Raw genomic sequence first — 27,489 nt, forward strand, 5'->3', positions numbered from 1 at the left:
CTGCTACTGGTATGCAAAATTATACGAGTAGTATACTGTGTCCTTATTTAACAAATTAGGTTCAGAGTGTTTTACTGTTTTCACTATCAAAGGATTTTATTATCAGAAATTTAACAAGGTTGGGAAACTTCTCATATAGAGGTCCGATTTTGAAATTTCTGGAAATAAATCATGTTCTTGAGTTTTACACAATATTAATATACTTCATGCACTTTTTCTCTAAGCGTTTTCTGATTGCAAATTCACGGTCAAAGTAGATCTCCAGGAACCGTTTTCTTCACGACTAAAACATGAACTATTGTATTTAAAATTTGTCATGCCTTTCTTTTTATATCTGTTTATGTGCGTGTAACGTTTTTTAGCGCTATGTACTGTGTACAGTGGAGAAATAGTTAGGAGACGATGACTGGTTGTATTAGTGTAACAGTGAACCCTGTGGTGCATCAGCATCTGTGAGGCAATGGTTTGAGGACAATAGCATTCATGAAACGGACTTGTTCTGCGCAGAGTCCTGCTCTGAATCGAATGGAAAATCTTCTGAATGAGTTACAATGCCGACTTCGTTCCAGACCCCAGCCTCCAACAACACTATCTTCACTGTTTTCGGCTCTTTAAGAAGAATGTGGTGCAATTCTTCCACAGACGTTGGGACTGCTCAATAAAAATATCGCCAGCAGAACACAAACGGTCAAAAAAGACGAAATTTGTGTACACCCCATATTACCGCCCACTAGACACTTATGATCTGATACTTTATTTGCCCTGGAGCTTTGAGTGACTTACTTTGGTTCATCCAGAACGGTCCGCACAGCGGCCAGCAGGTTGTCCTTAGTGACGTCATGGTAGTCCAGCCTGACGCCAATTTCCGCCTGCGAAATCTTGGCAGCGTTGTGCGGCTGGTCGGCGAAGAAAGGTATGACCACAAGAGGAACTGCGTGGTACGTCGCCTCGTTCATGCTCTGGAGACCTCCTTGCATTATGAAGAGGCGGACCTTTGGATGAGCTGCGGGCAAAGAACGCCATTTGAACTGTTGGAGTGTGTCACAGTGTTGTGGCATTTCAAATGGTTACATGGTTTACAATGCAAAGATAAATGTGCATTTTTCAATCTTTTTAAACCTGCATAAGTTTCCAATATATTCGTAGATTTTGATACAAACCTTGTTTTTTTGGATTCTGCTTAGTTCTGAAGTAGCTTCGCTGCGAGACTAAAGACGATGTAAGCGTATTGGTGAACGAAAAAGCTTTGCCGCAACCTCGCACAACACTTCGGAATACAGTATGTTGGACACTGTGTAACAACGAGTTGGTACCACACTCCTCCCCGAAAATATTCTGCTGGAACCCATATCTCGCAGAACACAAATTCTGTAGTCACTTATTCATATATTGCAATTCAGTGCGGTGGTCCATGAAAAACGTTTACAAACAATAAAAATCTAGGAAAGCAACTTTCTCTCCATATCAGTTTTGGTTTTGGAAAGAGGAGGAAATCAGCCTTGCTCTATTGACTGTTCCTGAAGAGAAATGAAGGACAAAAAACTGATATAGGTTTTAATATAGGAGAGCAACTATTATTCATAGCGTCATTTTCGTCTGAAATCCTTTTGATCTTTGTAAATTGAAGCTTTTTATCATAGAAGATATCTTGTTCCACAAAGATTTTAAACTGTACGGCTACAGATTCACCAGTGTATTGATCCGTGCACGATGAACACAGTAGCCGGCCGGAGTGGCCGAGCGGTTAAAGGCGCTACAGTCTGGAACCGCACGACCGCTACGGTCGCAGGTTCGAATCCTGCCTCGGGCATGGATGTGTGTGTGTGATGTCCTTAGGTTAGTTAGGTTGAAGTAGTTCTAAGTTCCAGGGGACTGATTACCTCAGCAGTTAAGCCCCATAGTGCTCCGAGCCATTTGAACCATTTTGAACCTTACCCACGTGCTACCTCCCAGGCGGGATACAAAACCAGTCTTGATACAAATGCATTACATCTATGTCTAACGAAGAAGCAGAAAGTGTTTGAGAATGTTCATGTAGACTGCTGAATGCGTTATGGAGTTGTTATAAGCACACGCCAGTGCGCACAAACACACAGAAACCAACAGAGAAAACTGCAGGCTCGTTTGTACATTGTCACTGTTGCGTCATCGTCATAAGCATCCCCTGACAGATGAAACACGCCTCCACAATGTTCCACGTTTTACTCTCCTGAGCGGATCGCATCCATGCTGCTCCTGTACTTCTCCCACTTCGTCTATCAACCTCCCATTATGTTGTCTGGTATGTGTTTTCTAACCCCTGGCTTTCTATTACCCTCCATCCTACAGTCTATCTTCTGACCAAGTGACCCACTCATCTCCACTTTCGTGTAGTGAAAACATATTTCCGATCAATTTCTTCGTGATCCTGTCTCTCACAGCAGTGGTCTAATAAGGAATCTACGGTCCAGTAGTGTTCTTGATACAGGCTACAGCAGTTGTGCTGAACTGAATTGCTTGGCAAACGACCAGGCTAGGGAACTCCATCAGGGCAGCCTTAAAGCTTATAGCCAAAACGAAGCGCAACTGCCGATGGAGTAATAAAATTCGCCTGTATCGATAACATGTCCAAAAACATCCACTGGAACACGTATTATGTTCGAGTATAATTACTTTTCTGGAGACTAGAAATCTACTCTGTAGGAATCAGCATGGGTTTCGAAAAAGACGGTCGTGTGAAACCCAGCTCGCGCTATTCGTCCACGAGACTCAGAGGGCCGTAGACACGGGTTCACAGGTGGATGCCGTGTTTCTTGACTTCCGGAAGGCGTTCGATACAGTTCCCCACAGTCGTTTAATGAACAAAGTAAGAGCATATTGACTATCAGACTAATTGTGTGATTGGATTGAAGAGTTTCTAGATAACAGAACGCAGCATGTAATTTCAATGGAGAGAAGTCTTCCGAAGTAAGAGTGATTTCAGGTGTGCCGCAGGGGAGTGTCGTAGGACCGTTGCTATTCACAATATACATAGATGACCTTGTGGATGACATTGGAAGTTCATTGAGGTTTTTTGCGGATGATGCTGTGATGTATCGAGAGGAAAATTGTACTGAAATGAAATGCAGGAGGATCTGCAGCGAATTGACGCATGGTGCAGGAAATGGCAATTGAAACTCAATGTAGACAAGTGTAATGTGCTGCGAATACATAGAAACTTAGATCCCTTATCATTTAGCTGCAATATAGCAGGTCAGCAGCTGGAAAAAGTTAATTCCATAAATTACTTGGGAGTATGCATTAGGAGTGGTTTAAAATGGAATGATCATATAAAGTTGATCGTCGGTAAAGCAGATGCCAGACTGAGATTCATTGGAAGAATCCTAAGGAAATGCAATCCGAAAACAAAGGAAGTAGGTTACAGTACGCTTGTTCGCCCACTGCTTGAATACTGCACAGCATTGTGGGATCCGTACCAGATAGGGTTGATAGAAGAGATAGAGAAGATCCAACGGAGAACAGCGCGCTTCGTTACAGGATCATTTAGTAATCGCGAAAACGTTAAGGAGATGACAGATAAACTCCAGTGGAAGACTCTGTAGGAGAGGCACTCAGTAGCTCGGTACGGGCTTTTGTTAAAGTTTCGAGAACATACCTTCAACGAAGAGTCAAGCAGTATATTGCTAGCTCCTACGTATATCTCGCGAAGAGACCATGAGGATAAAATCAGAGAGATTAGAGCCCACACAGAAGCATACCGACAATCCTTCTTTCCACGAACAATACGAGACTGAAATAGAAGGGAGAACCGATAGAGGTACTCAAGGTACCCTCCGCCACGCACCGTCAGGTGGCTTGCGGAGTATGGATGTAGATGTAGGTGTAGATCACTAAAAGAAAGGAATGGTTCGCCAATAGACGGCATCATAAAAAATCACAATGTTTTTTTTTTTTTTATATTGCAGCAGATAGTAAGATATTTAAACATGAAACAAGATATTAGTTATATTAATTTACAAGACTGTCTTTAGTACCTGTTTCTAATTTTACAGCTACATTCGCATTTTTTTCTATCAGATACGAAAATGTTATCAAAGGCGATGTAAAATGAAAGTGTTAAATAAACTATCTGTAAGCCACGTTGGTTGCTATCGATAATGTGCGAGGTTAAACCCTTTGTCTGTTCCTAAGCAACATTATCACACGTGGCCCCAAACAGGGCGAGTGCGCCGTGTTGCGACCTTTTACAGGTGTACCGGGCTTACAAATTGCAGTCTTGATCTGGCAGCCTAGACAAGCGACAGTCAAATAGAGCGCCCTCTCCTCTCCCTGCGGAGAAACAAAGCGGACGCCTTCTGAGCAAGACGCCGGCATCTGACAAAGAGACGGCACGACCGTGGGGTCGGGGATTTGTCCGAAATTTTGTGTGGTGAAAGAGGACCCCTAACACCTCACGTGGTTAAATTATTAGGACACACTACCAGGAAAATCCCGGTAAAAATCTATCCAAAGATTCTTAGGTGCCTTAGGAGTATAAAATGTTGGTCCAATGCCGAGCCGCCGTCTGGTCTGGCCTAGAAGTGTTCGGTCAGAGAGCTGGTTGGTCTCTGTAATAAATAAACTGAGTGGAAGAATAAAAAAAACAAAAAAAAAAAAACGAACTAGAATGGATGTCATGTGACGTCCGCAAAGACCAAACAGAATGATAAACAACGAACAAAATGCAAAAAAAAAAGTAAGTTTAGGTCTCGGAGTCTTACGCCTTATGCCAGAGGTGTCGGGTTCAATTCCTCCTCCGGCGCTTTTTTTTCATCTGTTTCATTTTCTTTTGTTATTCCACCAATTATTCAGAAAGTTTCCCAAATCTGCAATATCTTTAACAAATTAGTTACATTATTGAATAAAAATTATTTTCTTTTTGTCCAACAACACAATTCATGGCGGTGGGTTTTCCATTTTTAATTGTAAATTATATGAGGTGAAACATTGGGTTTTTAATCAGAATAACAAAGGCGATTGGGAAACATCTAGTTTTTATACATATAATAATTATAAACAAGGACCGCAGTGGTAATTATCGTAAAAACAAAGCAATAATTTTTGCCACGTTGTAGGAAAGCAGCCTACTCACGCTGTAGTAAATTCACATCAGTTTCCATTGTGTGCCAGCCAGTCTGCTGTAACTAGCTCTGACGTCATAAATGTTGCGCAATACCTTAAAAATCAAGCAAATGAACTAAAACTTTTCTAGCATGTCAGAAATAATACTAAATTAATGTGTGTTAAATATCAGTTCGATAACTTCAGCCATTTTCGAAATTTGGACGTTTTTCTGAAAAAATCATTGGCGCAACAGAAAAGAGCTAGAGACTTCAAAATTTATATTTAGATTGATCTTTCATAATGATTTAATAATAACAGTACTTTGGATTTCACAAATTAAGACTTTAGTGGAAATTCATGATTTTGTGGTTTTCATCTCAAAACTGAAGGAAGCAAGATAGATTAAGTAGGTAAATAAATAAGGCTAGGATGTTTTGATTTAAATAGGTTGGAGGTCCGCTATGATTATGAACATGTGTAAAGTTTCTTTCTAATACCTATAAAACTATAGCGATAGCGGATCTCAAAAGGGGCAGTTCAGAGCTCATCTACTGCGTGCAGTGTAATTTAATTAATTCTCTCGCCCAAAGTATTTAACTTAGCCACGTCAAAATTTTATTATCAATACTTACCTGCGTGCTGAATGCACGTTTAAATTAAAAGCTGCATCGGCCATAAGCAAAAGAAGCTATAAATTATTATGTAACTTGAAGTGGTGCGTTACTAGCCCAGCGGCTAGTCGAGAGAGCCGAAAAGATCAGGCGTTCCCTTCGCCGTCCGCACCGCGGCTTTATATATAAGGACGCTACGCGAGGAAGCAAGGCCCCAGTTCTCTCCAGACGCTGAATGACACGCCATCTGTGTCGGTAGTCGCGTCGCATCAGTGTATCTGCTACAAACAGCCTCGGGTGCCGTATTAAGTTACTAGAGATACGCGGAACCATGAAAACATTTCATGTGAAGTGTTAATTCTGGAATGATTTTCATTATCTAGCTTCAGTTTGCGTATTGTCGTATTTTCACGCGCCGTCGCGGGACAGACATTCTACCAAATATTTAGCGTGGCGTTTGATGAAATATTTTCATCAAATTATGGCGAGCATTCTTTTTAACATTTAATTCGGACATTTATAATTGCATCAGCGCATTAGACTCTGAACTGCTCTGTTAGTTAGGTTGTAGGGATTCTTGTGTTTTTTATCAGTGAATTTCAGAATATACTCAACTATTTTGGAAAACCGTTTTTGATTAGAAATCCCGGACAATCTCCTAATTCCTCAGAGCTATAAGCTGCAGCTATAATGGTATCTCAATTGAAGTGGGCACTAGGATCTTTAAATACTGGCTCCATGTTTTATTAAATCACTTTCTGGGTGCCAAGAAGTAAATAGAGAGCCAGTGTTGAGAACGGCGAAAGACAGCATTAACAACATTCTAAAAGCCAGAAACTGATTCAACATGCAAGTGTTTATACAGTAGATTATTTTTACAAACTCATACGCCGCCCCACAACGTCTTGCGCAACATATAAAGGCGGATTTTTTTTCAATCACAGGGCGTTTGCAGTAAATCTGTACAGAAACATGAAACATTGACATTTACGAAAATGTTTTGAGTTTCTGATAATTTTGAGGCAAACCAGGCATATTGAATCATGTCTCGGAATATTGGTGACGATAATTGACGGTGAATTATAGAATGATTTTTTATACAATCTTCGAGGGAATTAATTTCACGATTCTTCTGTAACAATGCGCTGCAATTTTGCAAGCAACAGAAGAAGAAGGAAAAAAGTGCTGGAGGAAGAATCGAGCCCGAGACCTCTGACGTAAGGGAGGCCCGACGGCGGGTCGGTACTGGACTAACTTTTTATACTCATAAGGTACCCAAGAAACTTTGGATCGATTTTTCTCGGAAATTTCCGAGTACTGCGTCCTAATATTTTAACCACGTGAGGTGTTAGGGGTCCTCTTTCACCACACAAAATTTTGGACAAATCCCCTAACCCACGGTCGTGCCGTGTCCTTGCGAGCCAGCTTGCTTTAGTTCAAGGACAGCTCCGCGCCTGACGTCCTGTAGCGAGCTTTCCACTGACCCCAAACCACCACCATTTGCGACTTTAGTGGTTGCAAGCAAGAGCTCATTGGAGGGAAGTGCGGAGGTCTGTTGTGTTTTCTGGTGAAAGCTGGTTCTGCCCCAGTGCCAGTGATGCCCATGTCTTGGTTAGAAGACCAGTTGAGGGCGTGCAACCTGATTGCGTGGTAGATACACAGGACCTACACCTGGAGTTATGGTCGAGGGTCCGATTCCGTGTGATAGCATGAATAGTTATCCCACACATCCGGACTCCGAATCTGTACGTGACTCCGGTGATTCGACCTGCTGTGCTGCCATTCATGAACAGCATTTCAGTGTGTGTTTTCCAACAGGATAACAAAATGGTTCAAATGGCTCTGAGCAGTATTACGTCAGGCTGTCCCGATACTTTTGGTCACATGACGCATCAGTTCTCAAACTTTTGGCTGTGGAACATTTTTCAAATGATGGCTTTCTTATGGGGCCCTGAAACAGGCAAAAACTTGTTGTTCATACATTCAGTGTGATCAGTTAATTAAAATCATACAAAAGTAGGTGCATTATATACTACTGACTTCTACAACAGTATGCAGAATAACACATAGTAATAAAGTACCCAAAATAATACCGTACTCGTTCCAATGTTAACTGGTAAAATTTTTTTCATTTAATGCCAGGTATGAAGTTGTTTTCGTTTTATTTTTTATTTTTTTTGTTTTGGTTTTTATTTTGTTTTTGACCAGCTGTTTAATTTATGGCTTGATATCAGAAAGTGCAAGACACATGTCAGGTTCAGCATCCAGTCCGTTGCGATATTTTGTCTTTGTAGAGGCAAACTGTGAGAACCCGTTTTACACAAGCATGCTTGGGAAAGGAGAAGCATAATCAAAGTCTCTGCGGCAAGTTGTGGATATTCATCACGAACCTGGGACCAAATATCGGGAAATGACGTTTATTTGGACAGTGATTCCATGCTTCAATCTGATGCTATTTCTAAAAAGGATTGATGGGTTCCGTTTGACTTGTTTCGTAGCTTCTGCACATTCGGTACAAAAGGATCCTTATCCCATGAATCAATTTTCAGTTTTCTATTCTGCTCTTTATGCATATGCATCTCAAAAGATGCACGGGTATCATGGAGACATTGGACCAATTCTTGAAATATTTCTTTTGGTAGCTCTATTATCTCACCAACGAACAAACTCAGTTTTAAAAAGCTGTATAGTTTCCTGTTGCCAACAGAATCAATCTAAAATATTAGTTTTTGATGTGGTTATTTTGTTATTAGTATTCTAAACTGCTGTCTGTTATCCATGTACACATAGATTTAATTCATTAGGTTTTGAAACGTTTCTTCCAAAACGCTAGTCCGAACCACCAGGTCACATCACTCAAATGGTCTTTCAATTTAAAACGAATGTATGTCATAAACCGTTGTAATTCACCATTTATTCCGAATAATCCAATACACCCCCCCATGAACCATGGACCTTGCCGTTTGTTAGGAGGCTTGCGTGCCTCAGCGATACAGATAGCCGTACCGTAGGTGCAACCACAACGGAGGGGTATCTGTTGAGAGGCCAGACAAACGTGTGGTTCCTGAAGAGGGGCAGCAGCCTTTTCAGTAGTTGCACGGGCAATAGTCTGGATGATTGACTGATCTGGCCTTGTAACAATAACCAAAACGGCCTTGCTGTGCTGGTACAGCGAACGGCTGAAAGCAAGGGGAAACTACAGTCGCAATTTTTCCCGAGGGCATGCAGCTTTACTGTATGGTTAAATGATGATGGCGTCCTCTTGGGTAAAATATTCCGGAGGTAAAATAGTCCCCCCATTCGAATATCCGGGCGGGGACTACTCAAGAGGACGTCATTATCAGGAGAAAGAAAACTGGCATTCTACGGATCGGAGCGTCAAATGTCAGATCCCTTAATCGGGCAGATAGGTTGGAAAATTTAAAAAGGGAAATGGATAGGTTAAAGTAAGATATAGTGGGAGTTAGTGAAGTTCGTTGGCAGGAGGAACAAGACTTCTGGTCAGGTGAATACAGGGTTATAAATACAAAATCAAATAGGGGTAATGCAGGAGTAGGTTTAATAATGAATAAAAAAAATAAGAGTGCGGGTAAGCTACTAGAAACAGCATAGTGAACGTGTTATAGTGGCCAAGACAGACACGAAGCCCATGCCTACTACAGTAGTACAAGTTTATATGCCAACTAGCTCTGCAGATGACGAAGAAACAGAAGAAATGTATGATGAGATAAAAGAAATTATTCAGGTAGTGAAGGAAGACATAAATTTAATAGTCATGGGTGACTGGAATTCGACAGTAGGAAAAGGGAGAGAAGGTAGTTGAATATGGATTGGGGCTAAGAAATGAAAGAGGAAGCCGTCTGTTAGAATTCTGCACAGAGCATAACTTAATCATGGCTAACACTTGGTTCAAGAATCATAAAAGAAGGTTGTATACGTGGAAAATCCTGGAGATACTAAAAGGTATCAAATAGATTATATAATGGTAAGACAGAGATTTAGGAACCAGGTTTTAAATTGTAGGACATTTCCAGGGGCAGATGTGGACTCTGACCACAATCTATTGGTTATGAACTGTAGATTAAAACTGAAGAAACTGCAAAAAGGTGGAACTTTAAGGAGATGGGACCTGGATAAACTGACTAAACCAGAGGTTGTACAGAGATTTGGGGAGAGCATAAGGGAACAATTGACAGAAATTGGGGAAAGAAATACGGTAGCAGACGAATGGGTAGCTCTGAGGGATGAAGTAGTGAAGGCAGCAGAGGATCAAGTAGGTAAAAAGACGAGGGCTAATAGAAATCCTTGGGTAACAGAAGAAATATTGAATTTAATTGTTGAAAGGAGAAAATATAAAAATGCAGTAAATGAAGGACGCAAAAAGGAATACAAACGTCTCAAAAATGAGATCGACAGGAAGTGCAAAATGGCTAAGCAGGCATGGCTAGAGAACAAATGTAAGGATGTGGAGGCTTATCTTACTAGGGGCAAGATAGATACTGCCTACAGGAAAATTAAAGGGACCTTTGGAGAAAATAGAACGAATTGTATGCGTATAAAGAGCTCAGATGGAAACCTTGTTCTAAGCAAAGAGGGAAAAGCAGAAAGGTGGAGGGAGTATCTAGAGGTTCTACACAAGGGCGATGTACTTGAGGACAATATTATGGATATGGAAGAGGACGTAGATGAAGATGAAATGGGAGATACGATACTGCGTGAAGAGTTTGACAAAGCACTGAAAGACCTGAGTCGAAACAAGGCCCCGGAGTAGATAACATTCCATTAGAACTACTGACGGCCTTGGGAGAGCCAGTCCTAGCAAAACTCTTCCATTTGGTGAGCAAGATGTACGAGACAGGCGAAATACCCTCAGACTTCAAGAAGAATATAATAATTCCAATCCCAAAGAAAGCAGGTGTTGACAGATGTGAAAAATACCGAACTATCAGTTTAATAATTCCCAGTTGCAAAATACTAACGCGAATTCTTTACAGACGAATGGAAATACTGATAGAAGCCGACCTCGGGGAAGATCACTTTGGATTCCGTAGAAATGTTGGAACACGTGAGGCAATACTGACCTTACGACTTATCTTAGAAGAAAGATTAAGGAAAGGCAAACCTACGTTTCTAGCATATGTAGAGTTAGAGAAAGCTCTTGACAATGTTGACTGAAATACTCTCTTTAAATTCTAAAAGTGGCAGGGGTAAAGTACAGAGAACGAAAGGTTATTTACATTTTGTACAGAAACCAGATGGCAGTTATAAGAGTCGAGGGGCATGAAAGGGAAGCAGTGGTTGGGAAGAGAGTGAGACAGGGTTGTAGCCTCGCCCCGATGTTTTTCAATATGTATATTGAGCAAGCAGTAAAGGAAACAAACGAAAAATTCGGAGTAGGTATTAAAATCCGTGGAGAAGAAATAAAAACTTTGAGGTTCGCCGACGACATTGTAATTCTGTCAGAGACAGCAAAGGACTTGGAAAGGCAGTTGAATGGAATGGACAGTGTCTTGAAAGGAGGATATTAGATGAACATCAACAAAAGCAAAACAAGGATAATGGAATGTAGTCGAATTAAATCGGGTGATGCTGAGGGAATTAGATTAGGAAATGAGACACTTAAAGTAGTAAAGGAGTTTTGCTATTTGGGGAGCAAAATAACTGATGATGGTCGACGTAGATAGGATATAAAATGTAGACTGGCAATGACAAGGAAAGCGTTTCTGAAGAAGAGAAATTTGTTAACATCGAGTATAGATTTAAGTGTCGGGAAGTCGTTTCTGAAATTATTTGTATGGAGTGTAGCCATGTATGGAAGGGAAACATGGACAATAAATAGTTTGGACAAGAAGAGAATAGAAGCTTTCCAAATGTGGTGCTACAGAAGAATGTTGAAGATTAGGTGGGTAGATCACGTAACTAATGAGGAGGTATTGAATAGGATTGGGGAGACGAGAAGTTTGTGGCACAACGTGACTAGAAGAAGGGATCGGCTGGTAGGACATGTCCTGAGGCATCAAGGGACCACAAATTTAGCATTGCAGGACAGCGTGGAGAGTAAAAATCGTAGAGGGAGACCAAGAGATGAATACACTAAGCAGATTCAGAAGGATGTAGGTTGCAGTAGGTACTGGGAAATTAAGGGGCTTGCACAGGATAGATTCGCATGGAGAGCTGCATCAAACCAGTCTCAGGACTGAGGACCAAAACAACAACAACAACAACAATCCAATACGACCAACTAACCACGGTGTGGAACATTAATGTTTTATCTTTCCTCCCCTAATCTTCACACATCATCGAAAATTGTCATTGAAGAGGGCGTGATTTTTAACATAATTATTTATGTGTGCTCTTTCATCGAGAGCCAGTTTTAGATTTGGAATTTAACATTTGAGGTCATCAGTCCCCTGTAACTTAGAACTACTTAAACCTAACTAACCTAAGGACATCACACACATCCATGCCCAAGGCAGGATTCGAACCTGCGACTATAGCGGCCTGCTTAACAGGATACCATCCGCTCATATAGCGCTATTGTAACCTAACATGCTCTACAGAGAGTCGACATTCTGCCCTGATCTATTCGGATCACCAGATCTGTCTACAATCGAGCACATATGGGACATCAATGGACAACTCCAGCGTCATCCACAAACGACATTAACCACCTCTATATTGACCGATCAAGTACAACAGGCATTGAATTCCATCCCACAAAGTGATATCCGGTTCCGGTACAATACAATGCTTGTGCGATTGTATTCAACTTTCTGGTGATTACACTGGTTATTAATGGACCAGCATTTCACATCTGCAATGGGTTATCTAGCGCTTACATTAACCTGTGATCTTGAGGCGTAGTGCCGTATACCGGTCCTGCCTTGGAGGCGGTTGAGTGGGAGATGTGTCTCAGAGCTGGATAGTGACAGATGGTGACGCGAGACTGGACGCGCACGTAGTTTATGTATCAGCCGATAGAGGACAGTATTGGATAGGCGGACTGTTATTTACTTTCGACTGTGCCCAGGGTAGAGTACACTAAAGTAACAGAATCTTTTTCATAAACTGTTCTAGTATTTTCATAAAGTGTTATTATGTCTTTTTGTGTATGTAAAATGTTATAAATGTGTTTTAGCAGTATGAATGATGCGTGAGTGTGGTTTAAGGTTAATATGAAGATAATTGTTTAACGAGTTATGTTGTAGGATTTAGTGTGGGAACATTTCGAAGAAGTATGGATATGGACAAAGGGGATTTTTGTAGAATAGATTTGTAAAGTAAGTTTATGGTAAAGGGAAAGTTAATTCAGGTATAAATAACAATAGTAAATAACTTTATGCATAAAGAAAACTTCAGCGTATTAGATAATTACGTCGGTAAAAGGTGCAGTCGTTAGGTTTACTATTTTGCGATTGGTTACTGATGAAAAGCGCTGATTGACGCGGGAGAACGTTGTTTTGCTATTGGCTGTTGAGTAAACTGATCAATGGTAAAGCAGTATTCTTCGCGCGCCTTTCTCTGCTGGAAGAGCAGACTTACAGTATTCTAAAGAAGAGTCGAAGCCTAGCCATGAAACAGATTGGACATGTGTAGTAGTAGTTCCGATGGAAACGGTAAGTTGCCGGATCCAGCAGTGTTTCATACATCAAAAGTGTTGGAAAGTGACGGCGTAATTATTCCGATGTGTGTGTAGAATTTCGGAATTTTTAAGTGAATTTTGTGACGAGAAAAGACATATATTCCGCGTGGCGTATTGAGCAGGTCGGTGGCTAAAAACTGTGACTGCATTTCGTACCGACAGACTTAATATTTGGCGAGCATTATCAATCAGAAACAATCAGTATTTCTGTAGCTATTACGTTTTCAGGAAATGCAACACCATAAACTTACTAACGTGAGTGAAAGGGATTGTGAGTGACTGTGTTAAGACTAGCAAGGGCTTGGCAGTGATACTTGTTCACCTAAGTTTTAGAATATATTAGTTGAGGACAAAATTTCCAAACTTTCATTTCGTGTTTCCTCCGAAACGTAGATTAGTGAGTTTAATTGCAGCCTGGTTCACGTCGAAGTACAGTAGGTTTCACTCGGCTTCCCTACTCATGATCTGCTGAGACAATGTTCACAGGTGGGTACAGGTTCGTCGTGAAGGGACGGAAAGAACCGCGCCACCGCAATCTTACAATGTTATTCGTCTAAGTATGTTACGTAGACTAATCTGTTTTCGAAATTTTACTACTCTACATTAATTTTTTTATTTTTGTTGCTGCGATTTTTTTCTCGTTATTGTAGTTGAGCCTGGAAAATAACAGTCGACCAAAATTTACAAAAAATGGTTCAAATGGCTCTGAGCACTATGCGACTTATCTTCTGAGGTTATCAGTCGCCTAGAACTAAGAACTAATTAAACCTAACTAACATATGGATATCACTCACATCCATGCCCGAGGCAGGATTCGAATCTGCGACCGTAGCGGTCGCTCGGCTCCAGACTGTAGCGCCCAGAACCGGACGGCCACTCCGGCCGGCCGCAAAATTTACAGCGCAGTTTAATGAAAGGCATAGCAGGATAAAATCTCACCCAGCACGGATTGTTGCGGCATCCATTTGCTGACCATCACGTTCTCCGGCTGTGAAGGCAGTGTGTCGTTCTCCCACTTCCAGAGGACGCGTTGCGGCAGCTGTCTGAACGCCTCCAGAAAAGCCTGGAACTTCTCTTGGGGCAGTGCGTTGCTCCGGACGTTTGATCCGAGACTGACGTAGATGACGCCGTGTTTGGCTCCGTCTAGGAATTTCTGTAGGTTCTACAACATAGAAGGTTAACTTGGTATGAAACGGGCAACTGCTTGCAACAAAATTTTGCTTTCGTTTTTATTCTACTTCATATCTGACATTTGTGCTATGAACCATGCAGCTATCAACATTAATCACGAGCATTTCACTAGGAGATAGTTGTGTGTTATGCCAGGTATAAAAGCGAAAAATGTTTTCTGGCAGCAGTTGGAAAGTCGGCAACGGCAGGAACGTTCTGGTTTATCGTTCCACATTATTGGTGCTCACTGTGCTCTGGATGCCGTTACTGTCAAGGGAAGACGGAAACGATGGTTTCAGGGGAGCAGTACACAATGTCATGGTTGATCTGAGCAACCCTGGCGACAACCGTCCAACAGGACAGACACGGTGAGTTGACAGAAGTCATAGGACACCTCCTAATATCGTGTCGGACCTCCTTTTGCCAGCGGAGGTCAGACACTCGTTGTGACCTCGACTCAACAAGTCGTTCGAAGTCCCCTGCCGAAATACTGAACCACGCTGCCTCTAGAGCCGTCTACAACAGCGAAGTGTTGCCAGTACAACATTTGTGTATGTCCTGACCTCTAGATTGTGTTCCAAAAATTTTCAGTGAGGTTCCTGTCCGGCGATCTGGCTGAATCATTCACTCCAACTGCCCAGAATATTCTTCGAGCTAATGGTGAACTACTGTGGCCCGATGACAGTACATAGGTGTTTGAAAATATGAGGTCCACGCATGGCTGAAACTCGTCTCCAAGTAGCCGAACACAACAATTACAGAACCTTTCCTAGAGGATTAAAACTGTGTGCCGGACCGAGACTCGAATTCTGGACCCTTGCCTTTCGCGGGCAAGTGCTCTACCAACTGAACTACCCAAGCACGACTCACGCCCCGTCCTCACAGCTTTACTTCCAACAGTACCTCGTCTCCTACCGTCCAAACTTTACAGAAGCTCTCCTGCGAACCTTGCAGAACTAGCACTCCTGAAAGAAAGGATATTACGGAGACACGGATTAGCCACAGCCTGGGGGATGTTTCCAGAATTTTCACTCTGCAGCGGAGTGTGCACTGATATGAAACTTTCCTGGCAGATTGAAACTGTGTTCCGGACCGTCCTAAAGCTGTGAGGACAGGGCGTGAGTCGTGCTTCGGTAGTTCAGTTGATAGAGCACTTGCCCGCGCTAGGCAAAGGTCCCGAATTCGAGTCTCGGTCCGGCACACAGTTTTAATCTGCCAGGAAAGTTTCATATCAGCGCACACTCCGCTGCAGAGTGAAAATCTCGTTCTGGAGACAACAATTACGCTTTTTATACCTGGGCTTCACAGTCGTGTAGAACTCTATGAAAGACATTATATTTACGCCAGTGACTGTAACACTTTCTTTATTTCACGAATGCAGTTTCGGCCTTAGGCCATTATCAATTGAAGATTTTTGTGGCTTTAAGCCATGTCAACTTACCGAGCGAGGTGGCGCAGTGGTTAGCACACTGGACTCGCATTCGGGAGGACGACGGTTCAATCCCGCGTCCGTCCATCCTGATTTAGGACTTCCCTGATTTCCCTAAATCGCTATAGACAAATACCGGGATGGTTCCTTTGAAAGGGCACGGCCGACTTCCTTCCCCGTCCTTCCCTAATCCGATGAGACCGATGAGCTCGCTGTTTGGTCTCTTCCCCCAAACAACCCAACCCCATGTCAACTTAAAATGGGCAGACACATTTATATGTCGTTGTCACTACTATTAAAAACATTCGTGACGCTGTTATATATCGCGAGCACACATACCCATATGTTCTAAAACAACGTAGTCTGCAGACACTCATGTTTGTTAGCTAAGCTGAAGAAAAAAAAATTGTTTCTAAAGAAGTGAAACTTCCAGAAGAACTCCTGTGCCTCATTTCCTTGCTTAGGCCTTGTGACTTGGATTTTCGATGTGGCCTTCAGCTGATCTAAATTAAATCAGAGGAGGTCTTTCGTTAGAACCTTGACAGTTTTGATTCTTCTTTGTGTGTTTTAACAAATAAAGTTTATATGCTGAGTGTAACTGACAGTAACTTATTTAAGCCCCTTTTCACTAATATAACCTCATCCGCTCAGTCCTGATAGCTCAGGAATTTCAAAGATATTTTACTCTATCTGGCATATGAATAAACTCGACGGTTGATGGTAGAAATACTGCGTATAATGACATCTCGAAACAAAGAAAGCTACTCAAACAACGAAGGAACCGTTAAAAACATTACATTTTTGTTCACTAGTTGATGCTATACCAAACCATTTCGAATGTTTATTTGTGAGTACTGTCAGGACTAAAGTGCTCTGTAGAACTTACTGTTATCTTTGTTCTGAGAGTACATCTTCAATTCTTATTTTGTGTAAATTTTGAGAGACATTGTTGTATAGAGAATAGGTTGTAAAATTGTTAAAACTCGGGGAGGGGGATTGTAATAAATGTGCAATGTGTAAATGTAGCCGTGACTCAATCGATCGTTTCCACACTTTCTTGTACTACGGACCCAGCAAATTCTACACAAATGGTAGCAGAGCGTGGTTTCGATCCACAAACCTCTGGATTACGGGCCCAGCAAGTTTCGAGCCTTGTGTAGCAGTTATAGGAGCTACAGGATAGAAAAGGTTGGAAAGGAATGATTGAATAACGTCTACATTTACATAATGCACATTCATTAATATCTCCACAGTTTTAACAAATTTACAATCTGTGGCGTGGGTGATGTTCTGCATTTTTCTCTATATGCGGTATAACTCTTCGATGCGATACCTCTTGAAACACCAAACACTGAGGATACCTTGGTAACGGAAGCACGCACCATACCGTCACCTTAAATATGTCCACGTTCGACTTGACTGACCTCCGACGTAATGCACTCACTTACATACAGGAGGAACGTATTGAGAAAACTACACTGTGCCGTGCGTAGTTAAACACAACTACACAAGCTACAGGCGTGGATAGTATCAGCATTTGTGTTGAAGCATTCATTTCTCGTGCTGCTTTCATATTTTTACCGCACAGCTATACTACAAAAATATAGAATGTGACACAATTCTTATACAATGGTTTTCAATAAGAACTTTTCTTAATACATAATGTCATTGTGTGCAGTATTTCAAAAGATACCTAATGTAAAAAACAATATAGACCCACGTGAGCCGCTTAGTATAGCATATGGTTTATTAATTATAATGTTTCATGTGCAAAAAGTGGAGGAAATTTAGTGAAGCAATTCTGCCCTGAATATTAATCTCAGCATCTGTGACTGTTAACAATTCATTCAGGAAGAACGAACGCGTTCTTCAGATACATCTACATCCATGCTGTGCAAACCATCATATGGTGCACGGCTGCGGGTACTTTGAGTACCGATGTCATTTCTCGCTTTGCTACATCAGCCGCGAATGGTGCGAGGAGTGAGCGACTGTCGGTAATCCTCTGTATGAGTTAGAATCGCTCTAAATTTGTCTTCATGCGCTTTTCACGAAATGTACGTAGGGGGAAGCGAAATCTTCTAGGCGCTTGCGTACTGGGAATTTTAACAGGAAGCCAATCGGTGATGGATTACGTCTATGCTGTAGCATCTATAATAGGAGGGGTTTCTCCGTGATGCTGTAGCGCCTACTAAAGGAGCATGTGACGAAGCGCGTCGTTCATCTTTCGATCTTCTCCATTTTGCCTATCAATCCAACCTGGCTTTTACCAAACTTTGCAAAATGCGCCCTTGGTGGTAGTTGGAATATGTGACAGGAATGGTGTACTTGTCCATATTATAAATTGGTGTCTCCGGAAGTGCCAGTCGCAGATGATTTTGCCGATATTGGTCTAAATGATATCTCTAGCTGTACGAGCAAAAGTACCTGAAACAGCACGTCATTGCGACAGTATTTTTTGACATGAATAAGCAGCCTTGATGATTTAGATACTCACCTCTGGTAATCGTTCGACCTTCGTCGATACGTGGAGTCCAGTGACTTCTATGACGCTCGGTAGATGAGGCCGCGGATATTCCGTGGTAAAGTGGTTGTTGACTATGAGTAGGCTGTAGTTGCGTTCGGTTTCGTGAACAGAAGGTGGTTCCGCTCCGAAATGTTCTCTCATAATCATCTCCTGCTTCGGAAGTATTTTGTAGAACCACATATAGTGGAAACGTAGTGTAAGGTACGTGTTGTACAGGCGCTGCCAAAAGTTCATGTGATCAGAGAAGCCCTCCCAGATTTCAGGGATGTAGGCTGGATTCATGGGGTTCCCCAAGGCGTAATACACAGGCGAGTATGCAGACAACGTCACGAAGCCGATGAGCGGTGGCGAACCAATCTTGTGGTGCAGTCCATAGTAACCTTGGTAAGGCAGACGCTCGAAGATCATTAAGTCAAAGGTGTGGTTTCTCCTGCGTAAACATAACATATGTCTTAATTGAAATGATAGAGCTTAAACATTATACAAAATCATAATTACTATCGTTAATCAAAAGCAACCACTCATTGCTGGGAAGTAGTTAGCAGACGAGGCGAATCACACCGGACAAAAATTTAACCACCAGGAGTAGTGATGTAGAATGCCTCGGCATTTATAAGTTTGGGCAGATGTCCAGCATAACTGTCTGGGCAATTGCCCAAAATACGTAAATGCCCGAGCATTTATGTGTTTTGTGGATTAACTGATAAGCGGACTTACAAAATAATTTTTAACTTATATTTTGTATTGGAAAAGGTGTTTTGCAAGACTGCTTCTGAAGTGGTTAGGTAACCAAGTTGAAACAGCTGCTTGAGGGTTGAGGAAGAGTTATTAGGGGAAATAAAAAAAATAGTTCAAATGGCTCTAAGCACTATGGGACTCAACATCTGAGGTCTCAGTCCCCTTGAACTTAGAACAACTTAAACCTAACTAACCTAAGGACATCACACACATCCATGCCCGAGGCAGGATTCGAACCTGCGACTGTAGCAGCAGCGCGGTTCCGGCCTGAAGCGCCTAGAACCGCTCGGCCACAGCGGCCGGCTAGGGGAAATAAATTGGACTGTAAATGTAACCATGCATTTTTAGTGAGAGCACTTACTGGGGAATTACGTAATAAAGAATGAAAACAAAACTCAGTTTTAACAGTAATTCTTGAAATATAGTTTATATTAAGTAGTTCGCCTGTAGGTAGTATTTTTCTTGTACTACACTACTGCAAAAATATTAGAGTAAAAATAATTTATCCATAACGATTTTAAATAGGAATGAGTCATGAGCAGACTCTGATTCGGTAAGTCCAAGAATCACCGATTCTCTAGGCATAGACTAGTATCAGAATCGAACGATTCCAGCGTCTTGGGCATCGAGTGTTTGTTAGTAAATCTCTTTTACGTCAGAGTTATCGTTTTATCTTCACAGTAGTCCAGTCACATGAAACTAGATAAAGAGAGGTGCAGATGCTGTAATTTGCCGTCTAGTGAGGTCATCCGAAGACCAGTACCAGTTGCAAAGCGATTTGGAGAAGATTGCTGTATGGTGTGGCAGGTGGCAGTTGACGCTAAATAACGAAAAGTCTGAGGTGATCCACAAGAGTTCCAAAAGAAATCCGTTGGAATTCGATTACTCGATATATAGTACAATTCTCAAGGCTGTCAATTCAACTAAGTACCTGGGTGTAAAAATTACGAACAACTTCAGCTGTAAAGACTACATAGATAATATTGTGGGGAAGGCGAGCCAAAGGTTGCATTTCATTGGCAGGACACTTAGAAGATGCAACAAGTCTACTAAAGAGACAGCTTACACTACACTCGTTCGTCCTCTGTTAGAATATTGCTGCGCGGTGTGGGATCCTTAACAGGTGGGATTGACGGAGGACATCGAAAGGGTGCAAAAAAGGGCAGCTCGTTTTGTATTATCACGTAATAGGGGAGAGAATGTGGCAGATATGATACGCGAGTTGGGATGGAAGTCATTAAAGCAAAGAGGTTTTTCGTCGCGGCGAGATCTATTTACGAAATTTCAGTCACCAACTTTCTCTTCCGAATGCGAAAATATTTTGTTGAGCCCAACCTACATAGGTAGGAATGATCATCAAAATAAAATAAGAGAAATCAGAGTTCGAACAGAAAGGTTTAGGTGTTCGTTTTTCCCGCGCGCTGTTCGGGAGTGGAATGGTAGGGAGATAGTATGACTGTGGTTCGATGAACCCTCTGCCAAGCATTTAAATGTGAATTGCAGAGTAATCATGTAGATGTAGATGTAGACAGAAAACTATAGTCTGTCTCAAATGTACTGCATTTGACAATAAAGCTTTTCTCCACTAAAAAAAAATTTAACAATTGAGAGGACATGTATTATCAAGAAACACAAACCAGCTGTTTAATACATTAAATAACAGTTTTGTCATGGATAATCATTCTTCAGTAATATTCTGAGACTTAACACGAATTATAAAGTGTGTTACATTACAAAGCGATGACCTATGAACAATGTTTATTTCTACCGGTTTATCACCATCGAAGTGATTCTGGAAAGAGCGGGCAAGAAGAGAAGCTTCTGGAGTTTCATTGTTAAAAGAAGAGTGCAATTTACAGGTCATATATTAAGACATAAAGGACTCCTGAACACAATCACCGAGGGATATGTCGAGGGGAAAGGACCAAGAGGAAGACCACGGCTGAGGTACATGGATCAAATCGTGAAAGATGTGGGATGTAACACCTATAAAGAAATCAAGAGAAAAGCTGAAAGACGCACAGAATGGAGACAAGCTACCATTGTAGCTGTTGCAAACCAATCCTTGGAAGAAGATCACTACATAGGTGTTCAACACGGTGTGGTTTGTGAGTTTGTGGGAGGGAGAGAAAGAGAGAGAGAGAGAGAGAGGAAGTGTTGAACAGTTGACGTGGTAAAATATAAACAGAAATGACACTGTAAATGACAAGCAGCTGTCAGCGAGCAACAGGCTCCCTTCCTTGGTACAGCAAGTTGGAACGCTTCTATTGAAAAACAGGCTCCTCCATTCTTTCCTTTCGTTCTTGGCAATAAAGGCAATGAATGTTTCAATGAAAACATTTGCTAACTTCTAGTATCGGATGTATCGTCCCACCACTCATTTTAATTGGTTAACTATAGATCCATCATCATCGTCATTTAAGACTGATTATGCCTTTCAGAGTTCAGTCTGGAGCATAGTCCCCCTTATAAAATTCCTCCATGATCCCCTGTTCAGTGCTAACATTGGTGCCTCTTTTGATGTTAAGCCTATTACTTCAAAATCATTCTTAACCGAATCCCGGTACCTTCTCCTTGGTCTGCCCCGACTCCTCCTACCCTCTACTGCTGAATCCAATAGTCTCTTGGGTAACATTGCTTCTCCCATGCATGTAACATGACCCCACCATCTAAGCCTGTTCGCCCTGACTGCTACATCTATAGAGTTCATTCCTAGTTTTTCTTTGATTTCCTCATTGTGGGCACCCTCCTGCCATTGTTCCCATCTACTAGTACCTGCAATCATCCTAGCTACTTTCATATCCGTAACCTCAAACTTATTGATAAGGTAACCTGAATCCACCCAGCTTTCGCTCCCATACAACAAAGTTGGTCGAAAGATTGAACGGTGCACAGATAACTTAGTCTTGGTACTTACTTCCTTCTTGCAGAAGAGAGTAGATCGTAGCTGAGCGCTCACTGCATTAGCTTTGCTACACCTCGCTTCCAGTTCTTTCACTATGTTGCCATCCTGTGAGAATATGCATCCTAAGTACTTGAAACCGTCCACCTGTTCTAACTTTGTTCCTTCTACTTGGCACTCAATCCGTTTATATTTCTTTCCCACTGACATTACTTTCGTTTCGGAGATGCTAATCTTCATACCATAGTCCTTACATTTCTGATCTAGCTCTGAAATATTACTTTGCGAACTTTCAATCGAATCTGCCATCACAACTAAGTCATCCGCATATGCAAGACTGCTTATTTTGTGTTCACATATCTTAATCTCACCCAGCCAGTCTATTGTTTTCAGCGTATGATCCATAAATAATATGAACAACAATGGAGACAGGTTGAAGCCTTGTCTTACCCCTGAAACTACTCTGAACCATGAACTCAATTTACCGTCAACTCTAACTGCTGCATGACTATCCTTGAAAAGACCTTTAATTGCTTGCAAAAGTTTGCCTCCTATTCCATAATCTCGTAGAACAGACAATAACTTCCTCCTAGGAACCCGGCCATATGCCTTTTCTAGATCTATAAAGCATAGATACAATTCCCTGTTCCACTCATAAACCTTCTCCATTATTTGCCGTAAGCTAAAGATCTTGTACTGACAACCTCTAAGAGGCCTAAACCCACACTGATTTTCATCCAATTGGTCCTCAAATAATACTCGCACTTTCCTTTCAACAATACCTGAGAAGATTTTACCCACAATGCTGACTACAGAGATACCTCTGTAATTGTTACAATCTTTTCTGTTTCCATGTTTAAAGAATGGTGTGATTACTGCTTTCGTCCAGTCTGATGGAACCTGTCCCGACTCCCAGATGATTTCAATTATCCTGTGTAGCCATTTAAGACCTGACATTCCACTGTACTTGATGAGTTCCGACTTAATTTCATCCACCCCAGCTGCTTTATTGCACTGCAATCTATTGACCATTTTCTCCACTTCCTCAAATGTGATCCTATTTCCATCATCATTCCTATCCCATTGTACATCGAAATCTGAAACATTACTGATCGTATTTTCACCTACATTGAGCAACTCTTCAAAATATTCCCTCCATCGGCCCAAGGAATCCACAGGATTCACCAGTAATTATAGATTCTAGCAGTAAAAACTATAAAGTGTGCTTTTTTACTAAATGGCCTGATTTTGGGCATTTTAAAACTGCTTTGGTCAAATTTCCGGGCAGATGCCCATTTATAAATGTCCTGCCTACTGGGCATTTGCCCAGCCCACATCACTAACCAGGAGAGGGGGGAACAAGAGGCAAACGCCGAACTGGCAAATATACATAATGAAGTATAAGGAGACATGACAGATGTACATTGCTAAGTGAAACGGAAGGAAGGGAAAAAAAAGAAGATAGAGAAATTTGGGGAGTGAAGGAAAAAATAAAATAAAAAAAGGAAAGGTAAGAGACAAGGGAGTTGGATTTGGGGGAGGGGGCGTCCACCCAGTTCCTAAAACTGTTTTCAACAATGAGAAAATCGCTTTTCCAAGACTAGTTTGAATAACTTTCTGGAATATTCGAGGGAATGATTTGGCGACCAGATCGACAGACCTGAATCCCATTAATGTTTATGGGTGATGATCAAGAAGTCAGTTCGTGCAAAAAGTACTGCACCGAGAACAGTTTCAATTATGGATGATGTGGTGTCACCGCCAGACACCACACTTGCTAGGTGGTAGCCTTTAAATCGGCCGCTGTCCGTTAGTATATGTCGGACCCGCGTGTCGCCACTATCAGTGATAGCAGACCGAGCGCCGCCACACGGCAGGTCTAGTCTAGAGAGAAACCCTAGCACTCGCCCCAGTTGTACAGCCGACTTTGCTAGCGATGGTTCACTGTCTACATATGATCTCATTTGCAGAGACGACAGTTTAGCATAGCCTTCAGCTACGTCATTTGCTACGACCTAGCAAGGCGCCATATTCAGTTACTGTTCTGAACAGACAATATTGTGAATCATGTACCGTCAAGAGCGACGTTCATCATTAATGGATTAAAGTTAAGTATCAAACTAATTACGCCCGCTTTCTGAATTCTTATTCCTTGTCATGTTCCAGACCTCACGTCGGCATAGTTCTTCCCTCCTCACGCCAGCCTGCGTGAGCTAAAACGCGTGCATTTCGGCCTCCATTAGTAACACGGTGTTGGCTCTTCTGCCAACACAACAGTTGACTATAGAGGCTCCGTGGCTCAGTATTTCTGCATGGGATTTCCGACGACGTGTTGAGTCGATCGACCTCGAGTTGCTGCACTATGTCAGGAAAAAAGAAGTCCGACAGGATATTAGGGGGGGGGGGGGGTTCCCAGGACTTCGCTCGCCTGGCTAGCCGTGCGGTCTAACGCGCTGCTTCCCGAGCGGGAAGGCGTGCCGGTCCCCGTCTCGAATCCGCCCAGCGGATTAGTGTCGAAGTCCGGTGTGCCGGCCAGCCTGTGTGCTGTTTTTAAGGCGGTTTTCCATCTGCCTCGGCGAATGCGGGCAGATTCTCCTTATTCCGCCTCAGTTACACTATGTCGGCGATTGCTGCGCAAGCACTGTTTTCACATACGCGTACACCATAATTACTCCACCACGCAAACAATGGGATTACACTCGTCTTGAATGAGACATCCCGGGGAGAGTCCACTGGGGATCGAACCGCACAATAACCCTGGGTTCAGTGTGGGGTGGAGGTGGGGTGAGTGGACTGCTGTAACCTGTTGTGGGGTTGTGAACCACTGAGGGCTAAGGTGGGGACGAAGCCCCTCCGTCGTTTCTAGGTCCCCAGTTCCACACATACATACATTCCATGGCATTTGTCACCTGCTTGTATATAATGAAATACATTACTTTACCGCAGGAATACACTCACCTGATGAAATCCTGTACTGCTGGCTCTCTCAATTGAGACTTGACCGGCGATGGAATCGCCAGTAAGCTACGCAGTACGTCCAGCGGTGTCATGTCAGCCATGCCTACGATGTCTAACTCTCTCATCATTTTATACGATGAAGACAGATCGACCTGGGTCAGATTCTGATGGTTTACCTGTGGAGAGAATATATCAGTAGGTCTAAAATGAAATGTATTTGAAAAAGATACTTGTATCAGACTATTTACTTTTTCGTGTTCCTGCCAAAGCTAACTTAATCTCCACTAAAAAGTTACTATTTCACTTTTGTGTGGTTGTGTATCACGCTAGCAGTTCAGTAGGAACATTTTAAATGCGGTGGTAAGTTTCTGCTTTAAAAAAAGTCTGGCTATCTATAATGTTGTGGTTGAAGCTCTTCTCTTGTCAGCGTTTTATTCCTAGTATGTAATGAGGAAATGTGGTTCTGTCTTGAGAAACTACAATTTTTCTTGTTTCTCTACCCAAAAATATTTTGGAGAAATTTCTCCATCTTGATTGCGTTCATTTATTCTTTGTTAATTAACATATAAAGAATTTGTGCACTAAGATACATAACGTTTTTTGAGAGTATTTGATTTACATTAATAAAAGTACTGACAGAAGTATTAACGGGGAAAAATAAATATATACCTTAGTATTACATAATTGTGTTCATGTGACTGATATTTGCGCAGCGCAGCTTTAATTATTGCCTTCCAGTACGTCATCTGCAGTTAATAGCGGATTATGAAGTTAAGTACTTTGCCAGATTTTAGGCCCAGTATGAAATTATTGATACTTTTTTCCTTTGTAATATATTTATTCCTTTTTCTTTCTTAATAGTAGTACTGACATATATTATGTCGTATTGTAAAATGCTGACTGTGATTACAGTTTGTGAAACGGTGAGTTTGGAAAAGGCCCACTAAATACCTAAATGTGTGTACTTACTTATTGTGGATGTCGCGCTTTCATGTTTCTACACCGTGACTGAATAATACTTCCTAACACATACTGTTTCGCTGTTTGGATGATGTATATTTATTCCTCCTTCTTGTTCTGGGTGTTACGGGCGAGAATTTTTAATACACATCACTTTACAGTGAAATCCTGTTCGCAGCTCTACAACAACTGTTACAGGATCAGGAGATATAACACACACGCACATACATGCACACACAGACACAAACATACACACACACACATATTCAGACAAGCATACCAACAAAGACACATAACCCCAAAGACCAATACCATTGCAAAATTCAAAACCTCCTATCCAGAACAAGACGGTGGATCAAGTGAAACAATGTCTTGTTAGGAAGCTCCATTCAGTTACCCTGTAGAAGGAGAAAAAGGCGGAATCCACAAAAAGTAAGTACACGTACTTAAACACTTAGTGCGCTCCCTTTCCCCCTCATTGTTTTACAAAGCCTAGTGGCAGTCAGTAATTTCTTTTACATATTTTTCCAAAAATAGTACTGTAACCTAAAAATCGCTATTCAAAGAGCAAAATAGTGAATCTATGTCGACAATTGAACTACATAAGAACTGTAGTGCTATAAAAAAGGAAATGTAAAAAGGAAAAAAAAACATTAGGAAAGAGAAGAGATATCGATAATTTCACAATGGGACTGAAATTTTGCAAATGAAGTAACAAAACATCCATAAACGCTTATTAATTGGAGGAGACATACTGAAAGGCAATGATTACAGGTGTGATGTAAATATCAAATAGCCACGTGAACACCATTATGAAATATTAAGATATACATTTGTTTTCCCCTTTTACATTTCTGTCTGAACTTTTAATACGTTAAATACTATAATCTCAAAAACTGGCATGTATCGTAATGCATAAATTACTTGTATGTCGTTTAACAGAGAATAAATGAACCCACTGAAGATGGAGAAAGCTCTACGAAGCATATGTTGGTACAAAACAAGGAAAATTGTTTTTTTCTCAATTTAGAACAATATTTGTTTAAGGATACCTGTCTTTCGAATGTTTACTACGAGAAGGTTCAAATGGTTCAAATGGCTCTGAGCACTATGCGACTTAACTTCTGAGGTCATCAGTCATCTAGAACTTAGAACTAATTGAACCTAACTAATCTAAGGATATCACACACATCCATGCCCAAGGCAGGAGTCGAACCTGCGACCGTAGCGGTTACTACGAGAAGGCATTCACGATGAATGCATATGATGGATATCGCAAAATAGCGTTTCTCGAAAACCCAGTACCTTCTCGAGGACCTTCCCATTTTTTGTCATTTGCCTCAAATTGTGAAAGAACGATACGTGCATGTTAAATGTGCAGTTATTTGGAATATTTTGCACAGAAAATTAATTTTCAGCACGACCATCTATCAACGCAGGCAGTACAAAATGTGTACTAGGAGTGGTGTG

General features: G+C 41.6%; 1 protein-coding gene across 1 annotated transcript in view; it reads right to left on the bottom strand.

Moving 5' to 3' along the window:
- LOC124778010 (UDP-glucosyltransferase 2-like) overlaps positions 1-25,160 on the bottom strand; it is a 58,603-nt gene extending 33,443 nt beyond the window's left edge. The window contains exons 1-4 of the mRNA XM_047253585.1: positions 25,060-25,160; positions 18,432-18,891; positions 14,275-14,497; positions 784-1,003 (exon numbers count right to left, since the gene is read on the bottom strand). Coding sequence (XP_047109541.1) covers positions 784-1,003; positions 14,275-14,497; positions 18,432-18,891; positions 25,060-25,160 — 1,004 coding nt within the window. The remainder of the gene's footprint in view (positions 1-783; positions 1,004-14,274; positions 14,498-18,431; positions 18,892-25,059) is intronic.
- Between the last annotated feature and the right edge of the window lie 2,329 nt (positions 25,161-27,489).

This window comes from Schistocerca piceifrons, chromosome 2 (assembly GCF_021461385.2).
Source record: "Schistocerca piceifrons isolate TAMUIC-IGC-003096 chromosome 2, iqSchPice1.1, whole genome shotgun sequence".
In the NCBI taxonomy this organism is placed as follows: Eukaryota; Metazoa; Arthropoda; class Insecta; order Orthoptera; family Acrididae; genus Schistocerca; species Schistocerca piceifrons.